Source organism: Dromaius novaehollandiae, chromosome W, assembly GCF_036370855.1.
Source record: "Dromaius novaehollandiae isolate bDroNov1 chromosome W, bDroNov1.hap1, whole genome shotgun sequence".
Classification (NCBI taxonomy): Eukaryota; Metazoa; Chordata; class Aves; order Casuariiformes; family Dromaiidae; genus Dromaius; species Dromaius novaehollandiae.
In genome coordinates, this window is record NC_088130.1 from 3,078,215 (window position 1) to 3,100,999 (window position 22,785).

At 44.3% G+C, this 22,785-nt stretch overlaps 1 protein-coding gene and 1 long non-coding RNA gene across 3 annotated transcripts in view; both read left to right on the forward strand.

Annotated features, from left to right (window-relative positions):
• Positions 1-22,469, forward strand: part of LOC135324502 (DDB1- and CUL4-associated factor 10-like) — a 39,725-nt gene extending 17,256 nt beyond the window's left edge. For both annotated transcript variants that reach the window (XM_064501038.1, XM_064501039.1), the window contains 5 exons: positions 9,788-9,985; positions 10,394-10,596; positions 11,866-11,976; positions 13,287-13,432; positions 20,931-22,469. In XM_064501038.1, the coding sequence (XP_064357108.1) occupies positions 9,788-9,985; positions 10,394-10,596; positions 11,866-11,976; positions 13,287-13,432; positions 20,931-21,299 (1,027 nt within the window). In that variant the 3' untranslated portion in view covers positions 21,300-22,469. The remainder of the gene's footprint in view (positions 1-9,787; positions 9,986-10,393; positions 10,597-11,865; positions 11,977-13,286; positions 13,433-20,930) is intronic.
• LOC135324503 (uncharacterized) lies at positions 828-5,744 on the forward strand. Its single transcript, XR_010385873.1, has 2 exons — positions 828-3,993; positions 4,734-5,744. It is a non-coding gene; the product is annotated as an uncharacterized LOC135324503 (long non-coding RNA).
• Positions 22,470-22,785: the final 316 nt, after the last annotated feature.

The following is a 22,785-nucleotide window of genomic DNA, read 5'->3' on the forward strand; positions in this document are numbered from 1 at the left end:
GAAAGTCTCGCCGCAGGTCTTGCAAAGGTTGCAACGGTAAGTGAGTAACCACGGAGCGACAAGCGGCTTATTATTTATTAAGATGCTTTTTAGAAAAGCGAGGTACTCAAGGAATAGAATGTCATAAGGAACTCCCAGGGCTATTAGCTTACGGAGTGGCTAAGGGGTGTTTTGTTAACCCAGATACCATGTTCGAACAAACTGAATGGAAAAAATTTGGGGACAAGTTGTTTGATGAAGTAATAAGTGACAACAAGACAGCAAAAAAGCTGATGAAGCCGTGGAGGGCAGTTACTAATGCTCTCGCACCTCAAAAAAAAAAAAAAAAAAAAAAGAAAAGAAAAAAAAAGAAAAAGAAAAGAAAAAAAAAGGAAAAAAAAAGGAAAAAAAAAGAAAAAAAACAAAAAAAACCAAAAAACCCAAAAAAAAACAAAAAGAAAAAAAAAAAAAAAAGAAAGTAGCTGTCGCCGCCGCGGAGCGTTTGGGAAGCCCCGATGGGTTCAAGGAACCCCCGCATGCAGAGGTGTCCCCTGTGTCCCCATACCCATCACCCCCCTCGAACCTTTACTATTGCCCAGGGAGGGTCTGGGAACACAGGCCTGCCAAAAGGAGCAACATTGACCATGCGGCAGATCCCCCCTCCTCCCTCAGCGCCTCCCCCCCCCTCTCCCTCCCCCCCCTCTCTCCCTCCCCCCCCCCTCCCCCCCCTCTCTCCCCCCCCTCTCTCCCCCCCCTCCCCCCCTCTCTCCCCCCCCCTCCCCTCCTCTCTCTCTCCCCCCCTCTCTCTCTTCCCCCCTCTCTCTCTCCCCCCCCTCTCTCTCTCCCCCCCCCTCTCTCCCCCCCCCCCTTTTTCTCCTCTCCTCCTTCTCCTCTTCCTTTGGCCACAGTTATCTGAGGACACCCATCTCAGGCTATCAATGTGAAATAAGTTTTTCTCTATGATATTAATGGTCAGAAACCACTAATAAAAGCAGTTTGAAAAAGAAAAAAAAAAAAAATTCGGGAATAAAGGGGGAACCAACCCAACAGATGTTGGACTATATTTGGGGGACAAATATATTGTTGCCGGGGGACATACGCAGCATAATGAAGTTAATACTAACACAGCATCAGCAGCTGCTGTTTAACGCGCATTGGCACGCAGTATGCCAGGAAGCGGTAGCTGTTATAAGGGCTCCAGGGGACCCGTTGTATGGAGTAAGGTTAGATGAGTTGATGGGGATAGGCGCGTATTTCCGCTTAGAAGCGCAGGCCCTGCTGGGACCAGATAAAGCTAAAGAATCAATGAAACTAGCAAGGCGGGCGCTTGATCAATTAAAGGAGCCAGGGGGTATCCCATCTTATATGGGAATAAAGCAGGGCCGGGAAGAGCCTTTCGGCTTATTTATTGACAGAGTAGCCAATGCTATACAAGCAGCAGGGGTACCAGATTATCTGAAAGGGACTATCTTGAAACAATGTGCAATACAGAATAGTAACCCTTCAACGCGTAGTATTTTAGCCACACTCCCGGGAACATGGACTATTGAGGAGGGGCTAGAAAGAATGGCGCAGGTACCTGTAGGACTGCAAGCTATGCTAGTAGAGGCAGTGAAACAATTAGGAGAGAGCATGAGAGAGCAAGCACAGGCGTTGCGGGATAATATGCAACAGAATCAAAGACAGGTATTCGCTGCCCTTGCTCCTTTGCAAAATCCCGGCGGAAATACCCCCCCGATCGACGATCGGCACGCTGCTACCGATGCGGCGCTGTTGGTCATCTTCGCAGAGAATGCCAAGCTAGTAGAGTATGGTGTCCCAACTGCAAAAGCAGCAAACATGATGGAGCGGCTTGTTGGAAGGCTGGCTCGGGAAACGCCCGGAGAAGCGGGACGAGCCGCCCCGCGACGACACAAAAGGCGGCCTTCACCACAACAACTCAGCAACCCCTGCAGTTAACACAACCACCTCAGCCGGCGCCCAGCTCCACTCCGAACAGCATGAACCCCTTTGTCTTCGACCAGCCACCAGAGGGAGTCTCGGACTGGACTTGGCAACAGCAGTAGACGCCACCTTATTGGATACAAAGCCAACAAGAATCCGGACGAATGTCTACGGACCAGTAACTATTAATCATGAGCCAGTAGGTGCCTTACTGATTGGAAGATCGTCCGCTACAATGAAAGGATTACAAGTTTTGACAGGATTGATCGACAAGGACTATTTCGGGGAAATACAAATTGTGGTTTCAGCAATGTTTCCACCTATGCACATACCACAAGGATCGAGGATAGCTCAACTTATTCCGCTTCCCCACCTGACTGAAGGGGTGGCACCAGCGAAAGAGCAACCACGAGGCTATGGTGCTTTTGGTTCCACTGGAAGTGCAGTATTACTGACTGTCGGAATGCATCAAAGGCCCCGACAAACCGTGACTGTAAAGTATAAAGAAGAATCTATACGCACTAATGCCTTATTGGACACTGGAGCGGATGTATCAATAATTAGCACTAAGATTTGGCCCCAGCATTGGCCAACCCGAGAGACCAGCTCCACGGTAGCTGGAGTAGGCGGGGTCACCCTCGCCCGGAAATCATCGATGCTACAATGGACTATAGGGAACAAGGTGGTTAATTGCTCCGTTTCCATTTTACCCCTACCTGAAGGAGTGCAAGCCTTAATAGGGCGCGATATCCTTGCCCAGATGGGTATGGTGCTTACCTCGGAACACCCTTTATAGCACCGGCCATTGCCTGGACTTTCCCAATCCCACTCAGCTGGAGGACTGATCAGCCTGTGTGGGTAGAGCAATGGCCGCTTAAACGGGAAAGTCTCATTCAAGCACATGAACTAGTAAAGGAACAGTACAAACAAGGTCATCTAAGACTATCTACCAGCCCTTGGAATACCCCAATATTTGTGATCAAGAAAAAATCCGGCAAATACAGACTTTTACACGATCTACGTGCTGTAAACAGACAGATGCATGACATGGGTGCTTTACAACCGGGGTTACCCAACCCAGCAATGATCCCAGAAGGCTGGCACCTGCTAATCGTAGATTTAAAGGACTGTTTCTTTACTATAGCCCTCCATGAAGATGATAAACAGCAATTTGCATTTACACTCCCTGCTATCAATAGAGAGGGGCCAGACCAAAGATTTGAATGGACAGTACTACCGCAGGGTATGCGAAACTCACCAACCCTCTGTCAACTCTATGTCGATGCGGCACTTCAACCGTTACGTCAACAGTGGCCAGAGACCATGATATATCACTACATGGACGACATATTGTTGGCACAAAAAACCCCCTTTTCTCCTGAACAAAAATTTGATCTAATCACACAATTAAAGAAAAAGGAACTTGTAGTGGCCCCGGAAAAGGTACAAGAATCCAGCCCCTGGCAGTATCTAGGTTGGCATATTTCGAATGCCACCATCAGACCACAGAAATTGACAATCAGGACTGACATAAGAACACTCAATGATGCTCAAAAACTATTAGGAGACCTCCAATGGATCCATCCGGTTGTCGGCATTCCTAATGAACTTTTAAATCTGCTACGCCCCTTGCTGAAGGGAACAGACCCAGCGGCTGCCGTCACGCTCACAGAGGAACAGCAACGGGTACTCCGGGAAATTGCATCGCTAATTACTACGCGTGCTACGCACCGGCGCCTGGAAAATCAGCCACTTGATCTTACTATTTTATGTGGCCCACAATACCTAATGGGAGCCATTACACAACACAAAATAAAAACGGGGGAAAAAAAAGAGGGTTGGCGGAACCCATTGTACTAGAATGGATAGCACCACTGTTACAACCAAAACGAACTATTCAAGGAAAAAATTGATAAGACCCTATTCGTACTAAACTATTTGTGTGTATTCGGGGACGACAAAGAACCACCAGCAATCAAACATCATATAGAAGAAGAAAAGGCTGGTAGCCGGACCTTTAGAGTAAAATACCGGGACATGAAAACGGGAGTATGGATAGGTCCAGCAGAGGTAATATATGTAGGGCGCGGTTATGTGTGTATATCTTCTCCCACAGGACCGGTTTGGGTTCCCAGCAGATTTACGAAACCTGTGATAGACGAAGGAGCGACTGTGGACAAAGACTATGCTCGGAATCGGACAGACAACTCTGCGCAAAATTGTCCTATTGATCATGATAATTGCTGAAGGGTCTACAATGTTGTCTCAGATTGATACTCAACAGAATATGTGGGTTACATGGGCTAACGAAACTAACCAGCGCACCTTTTGTTTGTCTCTAGCCTCAGGAAGCGATCCCTTCCGGACGTGTCTATTTGGGGTGCCTATAGGAGCTCCAAAGGAATTGGTCAAGCTGTTAGGCCCATACTCAACTTCGCTCACTCTCTTAAGTGGGTCCTTCTCGAGCAACCTCTCAGACGGAGTGGTTGCTGCACTGCAACATCTTAATATATCGTTGCCATGGGATCCACAAGAATTAGATTTGTTAGGGTCAGTAGCAGTAGGAAACACTAGTGATAATTGGACGAACATAACGTCTAGAACTTTAGGGTTTAACGCCAATGGTAATTATTGTGGGTGGAATAACTCCAATAATAGTGAGCCACTTGGGGCCTATGGAGTAAATGATCACAACTCAATGTGGCCTATGAGTGCCCCTAAGGCACTGCCTCCTGGTATTTTTCTAATTTGTGGTGACAGAGCATGGCAAGGCGTGCCAGGAAACGCTTATGGGGGACCTTGTTATATAGGACGCCTGACACTCTTTGCCCCTGACTTACATGATCAGCGTTGGTCAAATCTGACTGCAGCAATCAAACATAGAAGAAGTGAGAATCGTCGAGGCAAACGTGAATTGAAAAAACTAGGTTCAGATTGCGCTGATGATGCAGAATTATGGGGGCCTGCGGAAAGGTTTTTCGCCGCAGCTTTAGCTCCTAACGTTGCAGTTGCGCATGCCATGTCTAATCTAAATAAACTTGCTTGTTGGGCTGTTAGGCAGTCAAATGTTACTACACAAATTCTCTCTGAAATGTCACAGGATATGGATAGCCTGAGACATGCAGTGTTGCAAAATAGAGCAGCTATAGACTTTCTGCTTTTAGCACAGGGACGCGGGTGTGAGGATTTTGAAGGAATGTGTTGTTTTAATCTTTCTGATCATGGACAGTCAATCCATGAGCAATTGAAATGGCTAAAGGACCACACCCAGAGAATCACCGTACAGTATAATTGGTTTGATGATCTGTTTAGAAAGATGTTTGGTAATGTGAGTACCTGGATTTTGGGCTTGATCAAAGAAGGGCTACGTATTCTATTCATAATTGTATTAATTTTAATTGCTGTAAGAGTGATTTTTGGCTGCTTAACACAAAAGCTTGAACAATTAACTAAAAAAGTCTTTCTCGCACAAAATAAAAACGGGGGAATTGTGGAGGACTGGCTTGAGGGCAGAGGTCATGTGAAGATTGAACAACTAAAGGAAGCAGAACTAAGTATATATCGCACACAGTTGATGTGAGCCAAGTCCCGTACGAGAGTAAAAACAGCTAGAGCCAAGGACACATTGTCCTTGGCTCCAATGTGTTATCAATGATTAGTCCTGGGAACTTGCAGGTGATGTAATGCAGAAGTTGTTGGGGTAAACAAAATTGCTATTACCAATAAGGAGCTCAGCCTTTGCAATATGTATGAGCCTGATTAGTCCTGTGCTATATAAAGGAAGATCACGCCTAATAAAGAGGAAGTACGCTGATCACTCATATTGAGCGTCTGGGTCTTCCCTCCGTCGGCTCCTCCCGTGCAAGTTTCCAACACCTCACTACTTCACAGAATGGTTGAGGTTGGAAGGGACCTCTGGAGATCATCTAGTCCAACCCCGCTGCTCAAGCAGGGTCACCTAGAGCACGTTGCCCAGGATTGTGTCCAGATGGCTTTTGAATATCTCCAAGGATGGAGACTCCACAACCTCTCTGGACAACCTGGTCCAGTGCTCTGTCACCCTCACAGTAAAGCAGCTTTTCCTCATGTTCAGATGGAACTGCCTGTGTTCCAGTTTGTGTCCATTGCCTCTTGTCCTATCGCTGGGCACCACTGAAAAGAGTCTGGCCCCATCCTCTTTACACCCTCCCTTTTACACCCTCACTTCAGTAAAGTGTGTGTGTGTGTGTGTGTGTGTATTGAATATACAGAACTGTCTGGTTTGCCTAAAACTGATCATGTTAAAGAGGAAGAAAATCATCAGCTGGATTAAACAGTAGCCAGGGAATTCATAGAATTGTAGAATCATAGCATAGTTGAGGTTGGAAGGGACCTATGGAGACTGTCTAGTCCAACCCCCCTGCTCAAGCAGAGTCACCTAGAGCAGGTTGCTCAGGGCTGTGTCCAGTTGGGTTTTGAATAGAGACTCCACAACCTCTCTGGGCAACCTGGTCCAGTGTTCAACCAACCTCACAGTGAAAAAGTGTTTTCTTATGGTCAGATGGAATTTCCTGTACTTCAATTTGTGCCCATTGCCTCTTGTCCTGTCACTGGATAACACTGAGAACAGTCTGACTCTGCATTCTTTACTTGCACCATCAGATACTTATACACCTTGATAAGATCCCCCCTGAACCTTCCCTTCTCCAGGCTGAACAGTCCCAGCTCTCTCAGCCTCTCCTCATATGGGAGATGCTCCAGTCCCTTCATCATCTTAGTAGCCCTTCGCTGGACTCGCTCCAGTAGTTCTATGTCTCTCTTGTGCTGGGGAGCCCAGAACTGGACACAGCACTCCAGATGTGGCCTCATCAGGGCTGAGGAGAGGGGGAGGATCACCTCCCTTGACCTGCTGGCAATGCTCTAATGCAGCCCAGGATACCATTGGCCTTCTTGGCCACAAGGGCACATTGCTGGCTCATGGTCAACTTGTTGTCCACCAGGACTCTCAGGTCCTTCTCTGCAGAGCTGCTTTCCAGCCATTTGGCCCCTCAAAGAAACTTCTGAAACAAAGGAGTCAGCCTGGAAAGAAGTATAAAAACCATGAAAACTTTTAGCAAGTGGGAGAGCCCTTGGTCTGGAAACAGCAGTAGACAAAACCTGTGTTTGACGCTGACAGAAGTGGCCCTGCCAGCATCGGCATCGCAGCCTCCGCCTAGGCCTGGCGGAGCAGCCTCCTCCCTGTGGGATGCCGTGAGTAACCTGCCTCCAGCTAGTGGGCTGGCAGTATGGGGTGCACCAAGTAGGGGCCCACCCCTTGGGGGTGCATAGGTGACCTCGTGGGGGGCTTTCTCACCGGCACGTGGATCAGCAGGTTGTAGGGAGCAGCACGGGTGCACCTATAGCTGGAGCACCCGCAGCTCCCACAGGAGGGGTGTGCAAGTGGGGGAACCCACACTCCCACAGGAGGGGTGTGCTTGTAATCCACACATCCTGTGTGTGGGGGGGGGGGGGGGGGGGTAGTACATATAACGTGAATGTGTGTGTGGGGAACAGAACTTTCTTGGATTAGTTATAGAAAGATGTTTATAAATTTTTAGGTCTTGATTAATATTTTGTTAGTGACCAGTACTGTGGTTGTTTCTAATGCTGTTGTATTCCTGATATTGATACATAAACTGCTTTGATCCTGATTTGGTTTTAACTAGGTGAACTGGGGAGTTTTTCCCTGTGAAAGACTTGTTCAGTACAGAAAGTGTGTGGTATATATGGAGTGGTGTATAGAAGTCTTCACTCCTGCATCAAAAGGCAGGGTAGGTGTGCAGGACTGCAACTGTATTGTGATGTGGAGCTGCTTTTTACTTGCAATACTGTGAGTTAAAAATAGAATTTCAGATTATATAGAGGCTTAAACTTCAGCCTAAAATGCACATCTGCACTGAAGGAGTCTAGTGCTCCTAAACTCTTAAGAATATAAATTCAGACACTGTTCTGGTAGCCTGTGCCACTTCTGCAGTTGTTACTTCCTAATACGCTGAGCTTTCCAAAGTTAATCTGGGATTCTTTTGCTAGACAGCGCTCTGGGTTTGCACTTTGAAGTGTGCATCTGCCACTATGTGCATTTGAAAAGCCCAATTTTGTGCGTCTGCCTCTGGATTCAAATACACAAACTGTAGGGAGGTTGGGAGTGTGTGTGTGGGCACTTTGGTTTGTGTTGGGGTAAGGAGTACCTTTCAGTGGGATGAGCTTACATAACTTTCCACTCAGCTTCTGCTGCCAGGCCCCAGACTGGTTAAAATTGGAAAGGGGGGTCAGAAAAGTGGGAAAAAATGCCCTTGCTTTTAAGTGGAATGTTGAGACTGTTCCAAGTGATTAAAAAAAGCTTCTTGGATACAGTAGGTTTAATGATGTTCAGCCCTGTATATGTCTCTATCTCCTGTCTCTGTAGCTGCAGTGAACAATGTTCCTGGAGCTGTGTGAAGCTAGAAGGATTCTGAAGCAAAGGACAAGCAAACAATGGTTGAAATGTCTGAGATTCTAGGGAAATATGCAAACAATGGCTGTGTAAAAGCATTTAGTCTTTAATCTGGTAAACTTTTCCAAGATAACAGTACTGTAGTGTAAAACAAGTACTAAGGTGGGTAATAAAGTGAGTATTATATCTACAAAGCTGTTGGCTGGATTAATTCTTTGTCAAAAAGCATCATTCTGTATCTCGTTTACAAGTATGGGGCCAGCTTTACAGGGTGTTCAGTACAGGAAAGTATTTGTCTCAAGTATCTGTGCAAAGGTGTGGTTAGATATCCAGTTAGGCGGGACACTTTTGAATGTATGCCTCCTGCTGAGCAACTTCTGTCACAAACTTTGTGACAAATGCTGTGCTCTGCCTGTTGTAGTAGCAGATCAAGATCTGGTGAGGTCTTCCTCTGCTTGCTTCCCTGAGTTGTTCAGGTGCTAAATAATGATGCATGGTACAAAACAGAGACAGGGCCTCCTGAACTAAGGAGTTCAGGGTTTAGCTAAAGGAAACTTTGAGGCATAGAATGTTTTGACTAACCCAATGGGATTAGTGCATTGTACAATGCAGCAGGGTTTTAAAAAAGTAAGGCACTTCCATTGAGAGTCACAAGAAAGTGACCTTTTTAAAAACTCTCATCTGAATGGAGGGAGATTGTACAACTGGAAAAAAAGGAAGATTTGAAGAATGGTATAAGGAAGGATGAAGGTGGAAATGTGGATAGAAACAAACAGGATAAAGAAAAGTGCAATTTTAATTTATCAGGACCCAATAGGATCTTGTCTAGTCTGAAATGGAGGTGCAGAATTCCTGTTTCTTTCAGCACTGCCTGTCCAAAGGAGCAAAGGGACCTAGCAAAAGAAGTGAAGACTAAAGATGTTAATCAGGCATAGTCTAGGCTATCAGACCTCTATTGCAGGGGATCCCGTATCAGTCCATGGGAATCTCTTGACAGTGGTCTGAAAGCTGGCCAGTCATAAGGTGTTTGCACTTCATCTATACTTGCTAAATTTCATTAAAAGTCAGTACTGTCCAGGTGGGTAACTGTTTTTTTTTGTTACAGGGATCCTGTGCGAGCATATGTCCTATTGATGGTTATGTAATCTTTAAATGGTTCATATTAAAAAAAAAAATCCTCTGCTATGCTTCTGTAGGTCTGCTTGTTTGCTCCTTGAAATGAACAGATACCATACAGAATTTTAGGAGAACTACAAGTTTTATTGGCAAATATTCTGCTGTTATAAGGAATCTCTTCTTCATGTGTTTGTCTTGTATTTTTTGTGTTAACTTAAATTCCAGTTTATGAATAACTAAATTGGAAATACCTTAGAAAAGGTGCTAACCACAGCTGTATTTCTGTCCAATTTGCAGGTTTCTAGATAATCGACTGTTTGCAACCTGCTCTGATGACACTACAATAGCACTTTGGGATCTGAGAAAGCTGAATACAAAAGTGTGCACTTTACATGGCCACACCAGCTGGGTGAAGAACATTGAGTTTGATACCAATACAAGGCTACTAGTAACATCGGGGTTTGATGGAAATGTGATCATTTGGGACACCAACAGGTACGTGGCTGCATGTGTGCTGTTATGTTTCTAGAGCAGACAAAGATAGGATTCTTCAGATGGAAAACCTACTTCCTTGAATGGTAATTTAATGCATTGTTAAATACTGTGATCAGTTTATAGCCTTTGTCAAGAATTTGCTTTGCCTTGATGCAATAACAGCTCAGAAGTTACAAAGAGGCTTTTTTTTCCCTGAGATGACAAAATTCAATTCTTTCAAGATGAAAATGTTCTGCCTTTGTTTTCATAGTAGTGTGAAATGTAGATTCATTTAAAATCTAGTTTAAGTAGAATGAGGGCAGGAGTTTGGGATAGATGATGTGCTCAGCACATCTTGAACTGTTCTGGATGTTATTAGGGATTTGAGTCTGACTTCAATGCAACCATTTCTTCCTTTTCATTGTCCAGGTGCACAGAAGATGGATGTCCTCACAAGAAGTTTTTTCACACCCGTTTTCTCATGCGGATGAGACTAATGCCAGACTGTTCCAAAATGTTGATCTCAACCTCCTCTGGATATCTTCTGATTTTGCACGACCTCGATTTAAACAAATCTTTAGAGGTTGGCAGCTACCCAATTTTAAGAGCTAGGAGAACTACATCAAGTTCAGGTGAATGTTTGTGGAAAAGTCTGTAATAGCTTCTTTGATAGAGGCATTTTATGGAACACTTAGCTAATGGAAGAAGGTAGAGGTTGGGCTAGAAAGACTCTAAAGAAAAACTTTCACTAAGGTTGCAGTTTTATGTTGTTCAAGGGTCATGTAAATATCTGTATTATTGATGTATGACACATTCTGACTCTGAGGTGTGCAAAGTGTCTTCGGTGATTCTTGATATCAAGACTTCAATAATATGGCACTACAGCTTTTGCAAGTTTGTCACCTCAGGCTGGTAATCTTTACTTTTCCTTCAGTCTAACATCCTTGGTGCTGTAATGAAGAAGACCTAAGCCACGTTGAATGGGCTGAATGCATGTGTATTCCCACAATTACTGATGGCTGTTGTGTAGTGCTGCAGTTGTGTTCTCAGCAGCAGAGCTGATAGGATTCTGTGACATGAAATTTTATGGCCTGTTTCATTCTGCTGTGTGGCAGTAGCATAGCAAAATAGTGGTAGTCACTAAAAACTCTGCCATTCTTTCCCTTTTTTGGCCTTCACTTTCCTTTGCAGATTGTCATTGGCTCAAAATAATGCAAAATAGTACATGCTTGTCCTCTGAAAATTACTTTAAAATGGCATAGTGGACTTTTGTTTGTTACTCCATAATAAAGCAAATTTTCTATTGTTAGTGGAGCAGCTGACTTCTGGTGGCTGCTTGTATGGATGATCCCTTAACTTCACTTTTGGAGCAATTGTCTTCCAGCTCACCTTCAGTGGTGATAAAGACATTAGCTTAAACCCTGTCCCCAGTTACGTCTACAAGGTCTCTATCTAAATGGAGTGGCATGGGGAAGAGTTTATATTCCAACTTGTAGTAGTGATAGTGCATAAGAAGGAAAGAATGCCACTCACCTCTTCTATCCCTGGTAAAGTTTGTAGTGCTGACAGTTTACCTGTATGAGACACAAACATAATGGTACTTTTAGGATGTGCTTTTTAAATGAAAAAGTCTGAAAAAATAAAAGGCATTTGGGCAATCTTTTAAAAACATGTAGGTGTCTGATTTCCAGTGAAATCAAAATCTGACTCTTACTACTTAATAGTAATTCACTTTGGGCTATAAGCTGCACTGTCTGCAATTCTTATAAAAGTATTTTTTTAATGCGATGTGTATCTGCTTAAGGCTTTATGTAACACTGATAGGAAGGCTAAATAAGGGACAAATATAGTAAAAGGGCTAAGCTTAACTGTTATGTTCACATGGCTGCTTCTTTTTTCAGACATAACATCTACCAGTTCATCTGGTCCTCGAGCTGTTGGTTCATCATGTCACTGTAATGATTCGGGTCCACTGTCTGAGAAATACATGTCACGATCCTCACAGCGAGAAGGTAGGTAAAGATCAAAAAGGGGCCAGAGTATACAACTGAAAAACTGCTTTTTAACTTCTTGTCTCTTTTGACTATCAAAAGAAAAATCTTGCTATGATTTATGCGAAATCGGTAAATAATATTGGAGCACAGCATGGCAAAGTCTGAAAGTCCGATATGCTTTTCTCCCTTGAAATATGAAAAGTGACAAAATCTTTATTTTACATTAGCACATAATCTTTGTTACTCAGATTAATTCAGTCTAGTTATACTTAATATATTGGGTAGTGTTACTCAGGATTTGTGGTTCTCTAGAGTAGTTGGAATATATAGCTCACAAGTTGTGATACTGCCTTTTCCTTTTTTTTCCACTCATTTCATACGAAATATCTTTTAAAAAAGCATCCTCTAGAACAGCAGATCTATTCCTTACAGCTGTCTTCTGTTATCTGTTTGCATCAGTGATGGAGATAAGTATTTAGTGTTTGCACATGCAGATCCAATAGCATGGAAAAAGAATGGCCAGCTTGTTTTTTTGCCTCTCCCTTGAATGTTTGCAGAATTGTTTGTGAAGTTCTAATTACAAAGCAAGTCCTAGCTAAATACAAATCTATTAATAGGGATGATTCCATGCTTAGCAAACAGGGATTGGGTCTTGGATGTACTTTCATAGAGACAGCATGAGTTTGGACAAATTGGTAAATATGTGAGTCACTTCCCACTTGTAAAGTGAAGATAGTTTTGAGGATTAGCTGCTTATAATTGTGAGGTGCTCAAACACAGTGGTAAGAGGATGAGGGTTTTCTGGACCCCAGGACAGGATTTACCTGTAAAAACCTCTGTTACTGATGGGGGGAGAGAGGGAAGGAATGAGGCAAGCAGCACACAGACCACCAGCTCTGTAATGAATGTTTGAGAAGCAGTAGTTACTTACAATGTTCTTTTTAAAGTTACACTAGAACAGCACTTTTTAGTGACTTTTTATTTCAATGATAATGAAAAGTGTATGAGTGGACAGTTATACCCTGACTTTGTTCATGTACATTATATGAGATGATCTAACAGATCTTTGAGGAATGAATTTCAAGACAGACTATATGGAATCAGGACTGAGTCCTCTGGTATTAACTTCAGTTGTTCATATAACCTTTGCTTAGGTTTACCCCTTCATAAAGCTAGTACACAATCTTTTCTAGCTCTGTTGGGTTAAAGTTAGTGAAGCAGTTGGGTATAAGATTCAAATGCTTGACTGCTCTCAGTAGTAGACTGAGCAAAGAGGTGAAAATGAACACATAGTGTCAATGAAACTTACAGTTGGCTTTCCTTCCTAGGTGTATCACCACGAAATAGTCTGGAGGTTTTAACACCAGAAGTTCCTGGAGATAGGGACCGTGGGAACTGCATTACATCACTACAGCTCCATCCAAAAGGGTGGGCTACCCTTCTTCGGTGCTCAAGTAATACAGATGACCAGGAGGTAAAGCAAAGAAGTGTTTGATGCTTCTTATTAAAAATACTTTTTAAAAATCATAGAACTACATCACAAATTCCTTATTTTCAGGTAAATGTGGAGTTTGCATCTATGGATCAGTCAGCTGAGTTCCTAATGCACTGCAACTAGAAACAATTTTTAGATTTGAGATTATAAAGCTCTACTTTTTAATGGCCTCTTTATAAGAAGCTTTGTGTCCTGCACTAGGATCATAGAATAATCACAGATCACAGAATCACAGAATAGTTGAGGTTGGAAAGGATCTCTGGAGGTCATCTAGTCCAACCCCCCTGCTCAAAGCAGAAGTCAACTAGAGCAGGATGCCCAGGACCTTCTCCAGTTGAGTTTTGAATATCTCCAAGGATGGAGACTCCACAACCTCTCTGGGCAACCTGGTCCAGTGCTCAGTCACCCTTGCAGTAAAGAAGCTTTTTCTTATATTTAAGTGGAATTTTTTGTATTTCAATTTGTGCCCATTGCCTCTTGTCCATTCACTGGATACCACTGATAAGAATCTGGCTCCATCTTCTTTACACTCTCCCATCAGGTATTTATACACCTTGATAAGATCCCCCCTGAACCTTCCCTTCTCCAGGCTGAACAGTCCCAGCTCTCTCAGCCTCTCCTCGTATGGGAGATGCTCCAGTCCCTTCATCATCTTAGTAGCCCTCCGCTGGACTTGCTCCAGTAGTTCCATATCTCTCCTCTACTGGGGAGCCCAGAACTGGACACAGCACTCCAGATGTGGCCTCACCAGGGCTGAGTAGAGGGGGAGGATCACCTCCCTCCACCTGCTGGCAATGCTCTGCCTAATGCAACCCAGGATACCATTGGCTTCTTTGCCACAAGGGCACATTGCTGGCTCATGGTCAACTTGTTGTCCACCAGGACTCCCAGGTCCTTCTCTGCAAAGCTGCTTTCCAGCAGGTCAGCCCCCAGCCTGGACTGGTGCATGGGGTTATTCCTCCCCAGGTGAAGGACCCTGCATTTCCCTTTGTTGAACTTCACGAGGTTCCTCTCTGCCCATCTCTCCAGCCTGTCCAGGTCCCTCTGAATGGCAGCACAGCCCTCTGGTGTCTCAGCCACTCCTCCCAGTCTTGTATCATCAGCAAACTTGCTGAGGGTACACTCTGTCCCATCCTCTAGGTCATTAATGAATATATTGAACAATATTGGACCCAGTATTGACCACTGGGGGACACCACTAGTGACTGGCTTCCAGCTGGACTTTGTGCCACTGATCGCATCCCTCTAAGCCCAGCAGTTCAGCCAGTTTTCAATCCACCTCACTGTCCGTTTATCTAGTCCATACTTAATCAATTTGTCAATGAGGATGTTATGGGAGACAGTGTCAAAAGCCTCACTGAAGTCAAGGTAAACAACAGCCACTGCTCTCCCCTCATCCACCAAGCCAGTCATCTCATCATAGAAGGTGATCAGGTTGGTCAGACATGATTTCCCCTTCATAAATCCATGCTGACTACTCCCAGTCACCTTCCTGTCCCTCATATTTCTGGAAATGGTATCCAGGATTATTTGCTCCATCACCTTCTCAGGGATCGAGGTGAGGCTGATTCGCCTGTGTTTCCCTGAATCCTTCTTCTTGCCCTTCTTGAAGATAGGGGTGACATTTGCTTTCTTCAAGTCCTCAGGAACCTCTCCCAATCACCATGACCTTTCAATGTTTATAGAGAGGCCTTGCAATGACATTGGCCAGCTCCCTCAGCACTTGTGGGTGCATCCCATCAGGTCCCATGGACTTGTGTATGTCCAGTTTGTTTAGATATTCCCTAACCTGATCCTCCTCCACCAAGGGTAAGGCTTCATTGCTCCAGACTTTCCCATTGGTCTCAGAGACCTGGGATTCCTGAAGGCTGGTCTTACCAGTAAAGACTGAGGCGAAGAAGGCATTCAGTAACCATGCCTTTTTTCGTGTCCTTTGTCACCAGGGCCCCATTCCCATTCAGCAGAGGGCCTTCATTTTCCTTAGTCTTCCTTTTGCTACTGATATACCTATAGAAGCCAAAGGTAAGTCTTTCTTGCCCTGGACTTTCCCACTGGTTTCAGGGACCTGGAATTCCTGAAGGCTGGTCTTACTGGTAAAGACCAATGCGTAGAAGGCATTCAGTACCTTGGCCTTCTCCGTGACTTTTGGGACCAGGTCCCCATTCCCATTCAGCAGTGGGCCCACATTTTCCCTAGTCTTCCTTTTGCTGCTTAAGCACTTATAGAAGCCTTTCTTGTTGCCCTTCACATCCCTCACCAGATTCAACTCCAGGTGGGCTTTAGCTTTCCTAACCCCATCCCTGCATGCTTGGACAGTGTCTCTATATTCCTCGAGTCACTTGTCCCTTCTTCCACCTCTTGTATGCTTCCTTTTTATGTTTGAGTTTAGTCAGGAGCACCTTGTTCATCCATGCAGGCCTCCTGCTGCCTTTGCTTGATTTCCTGCTTGCTGGGATGGACCATTCTTGAGCTTGGAGGAGGTGATCCTTGAATATCAACCAGCTCTCCTAGACCCCTCTTCCCTTCAGGACAGTCTCCCATGGGATTCTTCCAAGCAGTTCCCTGAAGAGGCCAAAGTCTGCTCTTCTGCAATCCAGGGTTATGATCCTTTTTGCCCTGCTCCCTGCTCTCAGGATCCTAAACTCCACCATCTCATGGTCACTGAAGCCCAGGCCTTCCCCCATCAGTCCTTCCTTGTTTATACCTATGAGGTCTAGCAGAGCAGTTTCCCTTATCGGCTCCTCGATCATCTGTGTTAGGATGTTGTCATCGATGCACTCCAGAAGCCTCCTGGATTGCTTGTGCCCTGCTGTTTTGTCCCTCCAGCAGATATCGGGGTAGTTCCAGTCCCCCATGAGGACCAAGGGCCTGTGAATGCGAGGCTTCTTCCAGTTGTCTGAAGAAGGCTTCATCTACTATTTCTTCCTGATCAGGTGGTCTGTAGCAGACACTCACCACAATGTCGCCCATGTTGGTCTGCCCTCTAATCCTGACCCATAAACTCTCAGTTGGCTCATCACCCATCCTAAGGCAGAGCTTCACACATTCCAGCTGCTCTCTCAGATAAAGGGCAACTCTCCCTCCTCACCTTCCTGGCCTGTCCTGCCTAAAGAGCCTGTATCCATCCATGGCAGTATTCCAGTCATGTGAGCTATCCCACCGCTTCTCTGTGATCCCAATGAGAACATATCTCTGTAACTGCACACATGCCTCTAATTCCTCTTGTTTGTTCCCCATGCTGTGTGCATTAGTGTACAGGCACTTCAGAGAGGCGCCCAGTTGTGCTGATTTCCCAGAAAGGGTTTGAGAGCTTTTCTTATTTATGTGGATACGCTTGGGGTGGGTCTCCTTCAGCCCTGTTTTGTTGATTACAAGGTCCCTGCTGTTTACATGACCCCACGTACTTTGCTTGCCAGCCTGGTCCACCCCTTCCTCCCATGACTGTTGATCATCCTCTCCCTCCCCCATTGTCCCTAGTTTAAATCTCTTCTCAATAGGTTGGTCAGCCTGTTGTCCCCACTTGTTTGCCCCACTTAGTCATGTGGATCCCATCTCTTCCAAGCAATCCTCGATCGTCAAAGAGGGTCCCATTGTCATAAAAAGCAAAACCCTGTTGTTGACAGCAGCTGCACAACCAATTGTTGACCCACAGGAGCCATCCACTCCTCCTCATGCCCTCCCCTCTCACCTGCAGGAACGAGGAAAAGACCACCTGAGCCCCCATGCCCTTGATCATCACCCCCAGAACCATGTAGTCATGCTTGACACTTTCCAGGTCTCCCCTGGCAGTATCATTGCTGCTCACATGGAAGAGCAGCAGGGGGTAATAGTTCAAGGGCCGGACAAGCCTTGGCAGTCTTTCCACAACATCCTGGATTCAAGCCCCTGGCAAGCAGCAAACCTCTCTAGACAGCGGGTCAGGCTGGCAGATGGGTGCCTCCGACCCCGCAGCAGGGAGTCTCCCACTGCTATCGTTCACCACTTTCTCCTGGTGCTCCTGTGTGGCTCAGGTTTAGCCGGCTCAGATGCTTCATTGGACGAAGGTCCCAGCCTCTCATCAGCTATGAGGGTACTGACTCTGTTCTGTAATTGCAAATCTTGAGGTGGAGCCTTCCTCCTGGTGCCAGAAGTCACAAGCTTCCAGTCTTTGTGATCCTGGGAGTCTCCACTGCCCCCCGACTCCGACAGACCCAGACTTTGCTTGCCCCTCCTTCAGCATGGTTGGGGGTTTGGGCTCTCGAAGCTGCAGGGTCTCAGAGAAGATCCAGTCAATCTCTTTCTCGTAATCTCTGATGCTGCGCAGTCTGCTGACCTCCTGCAGCGCCTTAAATCGATGACACAGATCCTCAAGGACCACACATTTCCTGCAGGCTAGAAGACCATCTCCTGCTGCCCCAGCCTCGGCAAGAGCCCCCAGGCACTCCCTGCAGCTCGAGACTTGCAGAGCTGCATCCTTCTTCTGGAGCTCCATCTGGGTCAAAGCCTCTGACATTGCAGGGATAGTTGCTCTAATGGCTACTGGAGACCGTGCCCTGTGGTGCATCACCACCATTGCTGAGGATGTGTATCCTGTTCTGAGCAGAGCTGCTGGTCCCCTTCTGTGTGCCCTTCTGCGCAAACTTCTGCATCTGTTGGCTACATCTGTTAGCTGCACTCTGCAGCACAGATTTAATTTAGGTTGGAAGGGACCTCTGGAAGTCTCTGGTCCAACCTCTTGCTCAAAGCAGGGCCAACTTAGAGCAGGTTGCTCAGGGCCTTGTCCAGTCAACTTCTGAAAAACTCCAAGAATGGAGATTCCCACAACCTCTCTGGGCCCCTGTTCCAATGTCTGACCATCCTCATGGTGCAAAACTTTTTCCTCATATCTAATTGGAATTTCCCATGTTCCAACTTGTTCCTGTTGCCTCTCATCCTATCCTTGTGCACCTCTGAGAAGAGTTTGGCTCCATCTTCTCTGCACCCTCCCATTAGGTAGTTGTTATGCCATAATAAGATCCCCCTGAGCCTTCTCTTCTTAACACTGAACAAACCCAGCTTTCTCAGCCTTTTCTTGTATGTCATGTGCTCCCCCCGCCCCCCAATCATCTTGGTGACCTCTGATGGACTTACTCCAGTGTGTTTGTGTCTTTCTTGTACTGGGAAGCCCAAAACTGCACACAGTACTCCAGGTGCACTCACCAGTGCTGAGTAGAGGGAAAGAATCACTTCCCTTGCCCTGCTGGCTCCACTCTTGTTAACACAGCCCAGGATGGGGGTCAGCCTTCCTTGCCGCAATGGCACACTGCTGTCTCATGTTCAACTTGTCTACCAGGACCCCCAGGTCCTTATCTGCAAAGCTGCTTTCTAGCCAGTTGGCTCCAGCCTGTCCTGTTGCATGGGGGCTATTCCAGCCAGGTGCAGGATTTGCTTTTGCCTTTGTTGAACTTTATGAAGTTTGTCAGCTCATTTCTCCAGTGCCAATGCTCCTGTTGCCTAGCTGCTTTGTGGAATGTTTCTTAAAGTATACAACTCTTAAAAGTATTCAAACAGTAATTGTGCTTCCAGCTATATGATTTAAATATATACCTGCCAAAATATGAAGAAGGGCATTTGGAAAAGAAACAGGATTATAGAATTGTGTTCTGGAAATCATGGTTTAGGTCAAGCAGACTGCCCCTCTGAATTCCTCAAGTCCCTTTGGAATGTTTTTCATCATTCAGTCTGCCAAGGATAATGTGTTTCCTGCTATGCTAGTGGATGCTTTTTAGAGGCTACTTCTACACTGACATGAAAAATCCCATGGCATATTTTTGCATTTACTTAAAACTGCCATGCCATACATCTGAGCATAAGGAACTCCAGTGATGTTTTGTATACCTTTGCAAAGTGCCTCAGTGCAAACTCTAATCCTAAAATACTGCAATTTTGGAGCACATGGCACATCATCAACCTTTAGAACCAACAGAATCCTTTTCAAGCCTTTAGTTGAAATACTGTGAGGTTGTAAGACCAGCTCCAGCTAGTATGCAACCTTCTCCATGGACTGCAGTTCAGAACTACTGCTCTAAAATATTGCTTTAAAGAAGTCATGACAGACTCTGAGGCCACAGTTCTGGACTATGTTTCCTCAGATTTTATTTGTGAAATGCCACTTAATGGATGGGATAGCACACTGGAGCTTTTTTTTAAAACAGTCTGTAATACAGTCAGAAATAATAAAAAAAAAAAAAAAAACCTTTTCATGGGCTGTATACAAAAGGCAAGAGCCTGCAAGCTGCAGTTTGGGAGCACCTGCTCTAGAGAAAGTAGCTTCTGGGTTAACTCAGGTTTCCTCATAATTTAAAGACAGGCCAGAACCTTTAGAACAGCTGGATTCTGCCCTCTTGTGACCATCTTGTTCTCATAAGGTTATTTCAAATCATTGTTGTGACAATTGTGCAAACCTCCCTATTTAGTGTGCCAAGAGACTGAGGTCTTTCTTGTTTTCCAAAAACCAAAAAGTCATATTTGAATATTTTACCAATGATAATCAGCTTAGTTAATATAATAACTGATGTAAATTGATTTGTTTTGTATGAAAGCTACTCTTGGTAACTTTCACTTCCTACAAATATAGTGCAAAGTATTTGGTGGGAGCTTAACAGATTTGTTTTTAATTTCTGTACTGGGTCTGTTAACTTATCAAACTGTTATATGTTGTACAGTACTTTCTGAAAATACAAATATCAGATTGGGTTAGTTTAAAATTATGTCAGTATCATTTCCCACTGTCCTAGTGCTTGCCTTATTCTTTTCCACGAGCTTTCATACAGGGTGTTTGTTCTCTTTGTTCTTACTTTAATAGAATACATGAAACAAAACTAGAGACAGTTCTTTTTATCTTGGGGCTGCAAACCTTTAATGCTGTCTGAATCTTTCACAATGATATAAACTTAGTTTATCATAACGGAATTACTTTGGTTTGAGAATATGTACATAGATTGCACATTAAAATACCAGACTGTCTCCCAGGTAAGATACTGGCTATAGAGTTGTTTGGCAACCTTCTTTTAAATCTATCCATTTCTGCCTTTTGTAAGATATTTTTTCCATTCGAGTGTACAAAATGCCAGTGAGTGACTGTAAATCACTGTAGGCTGAGTTCTAGTTTATCTTAGACTTCAGTTTCAGAAATTACAGTAGACTCCTCTCTAAAGGAGTAGACTTGCCTCTCTCCAGTTTAAAAGTTAGATTTGAAAGATTACACGTAGCAGATGTACCTGCTTCATCATTTAATTAAAAAAGCAGTTTTGACACTGTTTTGTGTAGTCAGTTTAGTTAAAAGGGGAGAAGAGGCCAAAGAGCCAGTCTGTTTCCAATGGTTCATAGTAAATGTTTATCAAAGAATAAATAAGCAGTGTTGGCTGTTCCTGTCATTCATGTCACCTGCAGCAAGAGTGAATGAGTAATTGAGGTCTTTATGCTCATCCCATGTTCCTTTCCTTGCCTCCCTCTTTAGTGGACCTGTGTCTATGAATTCCAGGAAGGAGCCCCTCTGCGCCCTGTCTCACCTCGTTGTTCCCTGCGTTTAACTCATTGCATTGAAGAAGCCAACGTAGGCCGGGGTTACATCAAAGAACTCTGTTTCAGCCCTGATGGCCGGATGATTTCCTCCCCACATGGCTATGGGATCCGCTTGTTGGGATTTGACACACAGTGCAATGAACTTGTCGATTGTTTACCCAAAGAAGCTGGTCCTTTGCAGGAAATCCGTTCCCTCTACTCTCACAACGATGTGGTACTGACAACAAAGTTTTCTCCAACACACTGTCAGATTGCCTCGGGGTGCCTTAGTGGACGTGTTTCTTTGTATCAGCCAAAGTTCTAGGCATGTCTTACATCAACAGGAACTTAGATAATTACTTCAGTTTAGATGAAGTGCGTTCTCCCTAAAATCTTGTAAATTTGGACAAGATCATAGTTATTGCAATCTGTGAACATAACAATGAAATGAATTCTCAGTCCAGCACTGTATGCATTCTGATACTGCATCCACAAGTCAGGCTCCATGCATTCTGTGTTCTGCCTTCCATGCAGACCTCTGATCCTGTGCCATTGAGTCTAGTCTTTCTGGTTGTTTGCACAGTAATGCTTGTTGGTCTTTCCTTTCAACGTTACTTAGGGTGGGCTATCTGAAAGAAACATAGGTGGGGCATGAGGAAGAGTTCAACCAAAACCCACCCAGGTACCACCAGTACAACACCTCTTTGTCACAAAGGAACTGGACTTCCTTACATATACTTGCTTGGCCTTTTCTATTGCTGAAACATCTATACAATGATTAGATAACAGAGCTGGTTTTGTGCATACCAGATTAGTTATTGCCACAAAAGAAAAAAACATTTTGTTTTCATAATATGAATTTGATTATTTGTGATTGGCTAGAAAAATTAGTCACATTTCTGTAAAGGTTTTACTGTGGTTAAATCTTTTAAAGTTGTTTTTCCTTAACTGCATATATCGTGTTTATTGCTAGAAGGAAAAATCTAGAAGATGTAGCTGCATTTTCCTCAGTGAATTTAGTAGGAAAACACTGCTGTTTGGAGCAGGGAAACAAGAGCTGAATAGGTAAACATCTTGCCTTGTAATCACTGCAAGTGAGCTGTTCAAAATGTTTCTCATAAAGTGACAAGTTAAATTGGCCTCTGTTCAACAAATTGTGTTCCTCAGCCACTAGGGTTTCTGTTACTTTTACTGTGGGAAGCTTTTGAACTTAATGATATAAACCTTGATTGCATGTTTGAAACCTGATATTCTACAAAATTTCCCACTGTTGCTAAGGCCAATTCCCAACTGAAATGTGAAATATTCTTCTGCACCTTGCACAGACCATTGTCATGGGAGGAATTAGCCTATGATTTGTCCATAGTTTTATGAGCAGTATCAAATGTATCGTCAGTTTGGAACAGATGAAAAGCATATGTATTTAAAGAAACACCTACTTGGATTTAACTGGTCTTATCATAAGATGTAAAAAAAAAAAAAAAAAATTGAATATTCATCATTAATTCACATATGAAATGTGAATGCCAAGCTTTACCTCTCTTCAGTTAGTAGCACTTAGAAGGACATTGTGTTCTGAAAATAAATTTTCTGCAGGAAAAAGTGTTTTGACATACTTCAAAGCCACCAGTATGCAAGTGAATATCTGATAGTCTGGCATGAAAAGAAACTGAATTCAGCTATTAAAAGCCTGTGGTACCCATTTCATAAAACTAGGACTCAGACTGCTCAAATATGCAGGACACACATGAATGAAACAAGCATCAAAACTTCTGCAAGTAGTCAATCTTCCAATCTCCATCTCGTTGGAG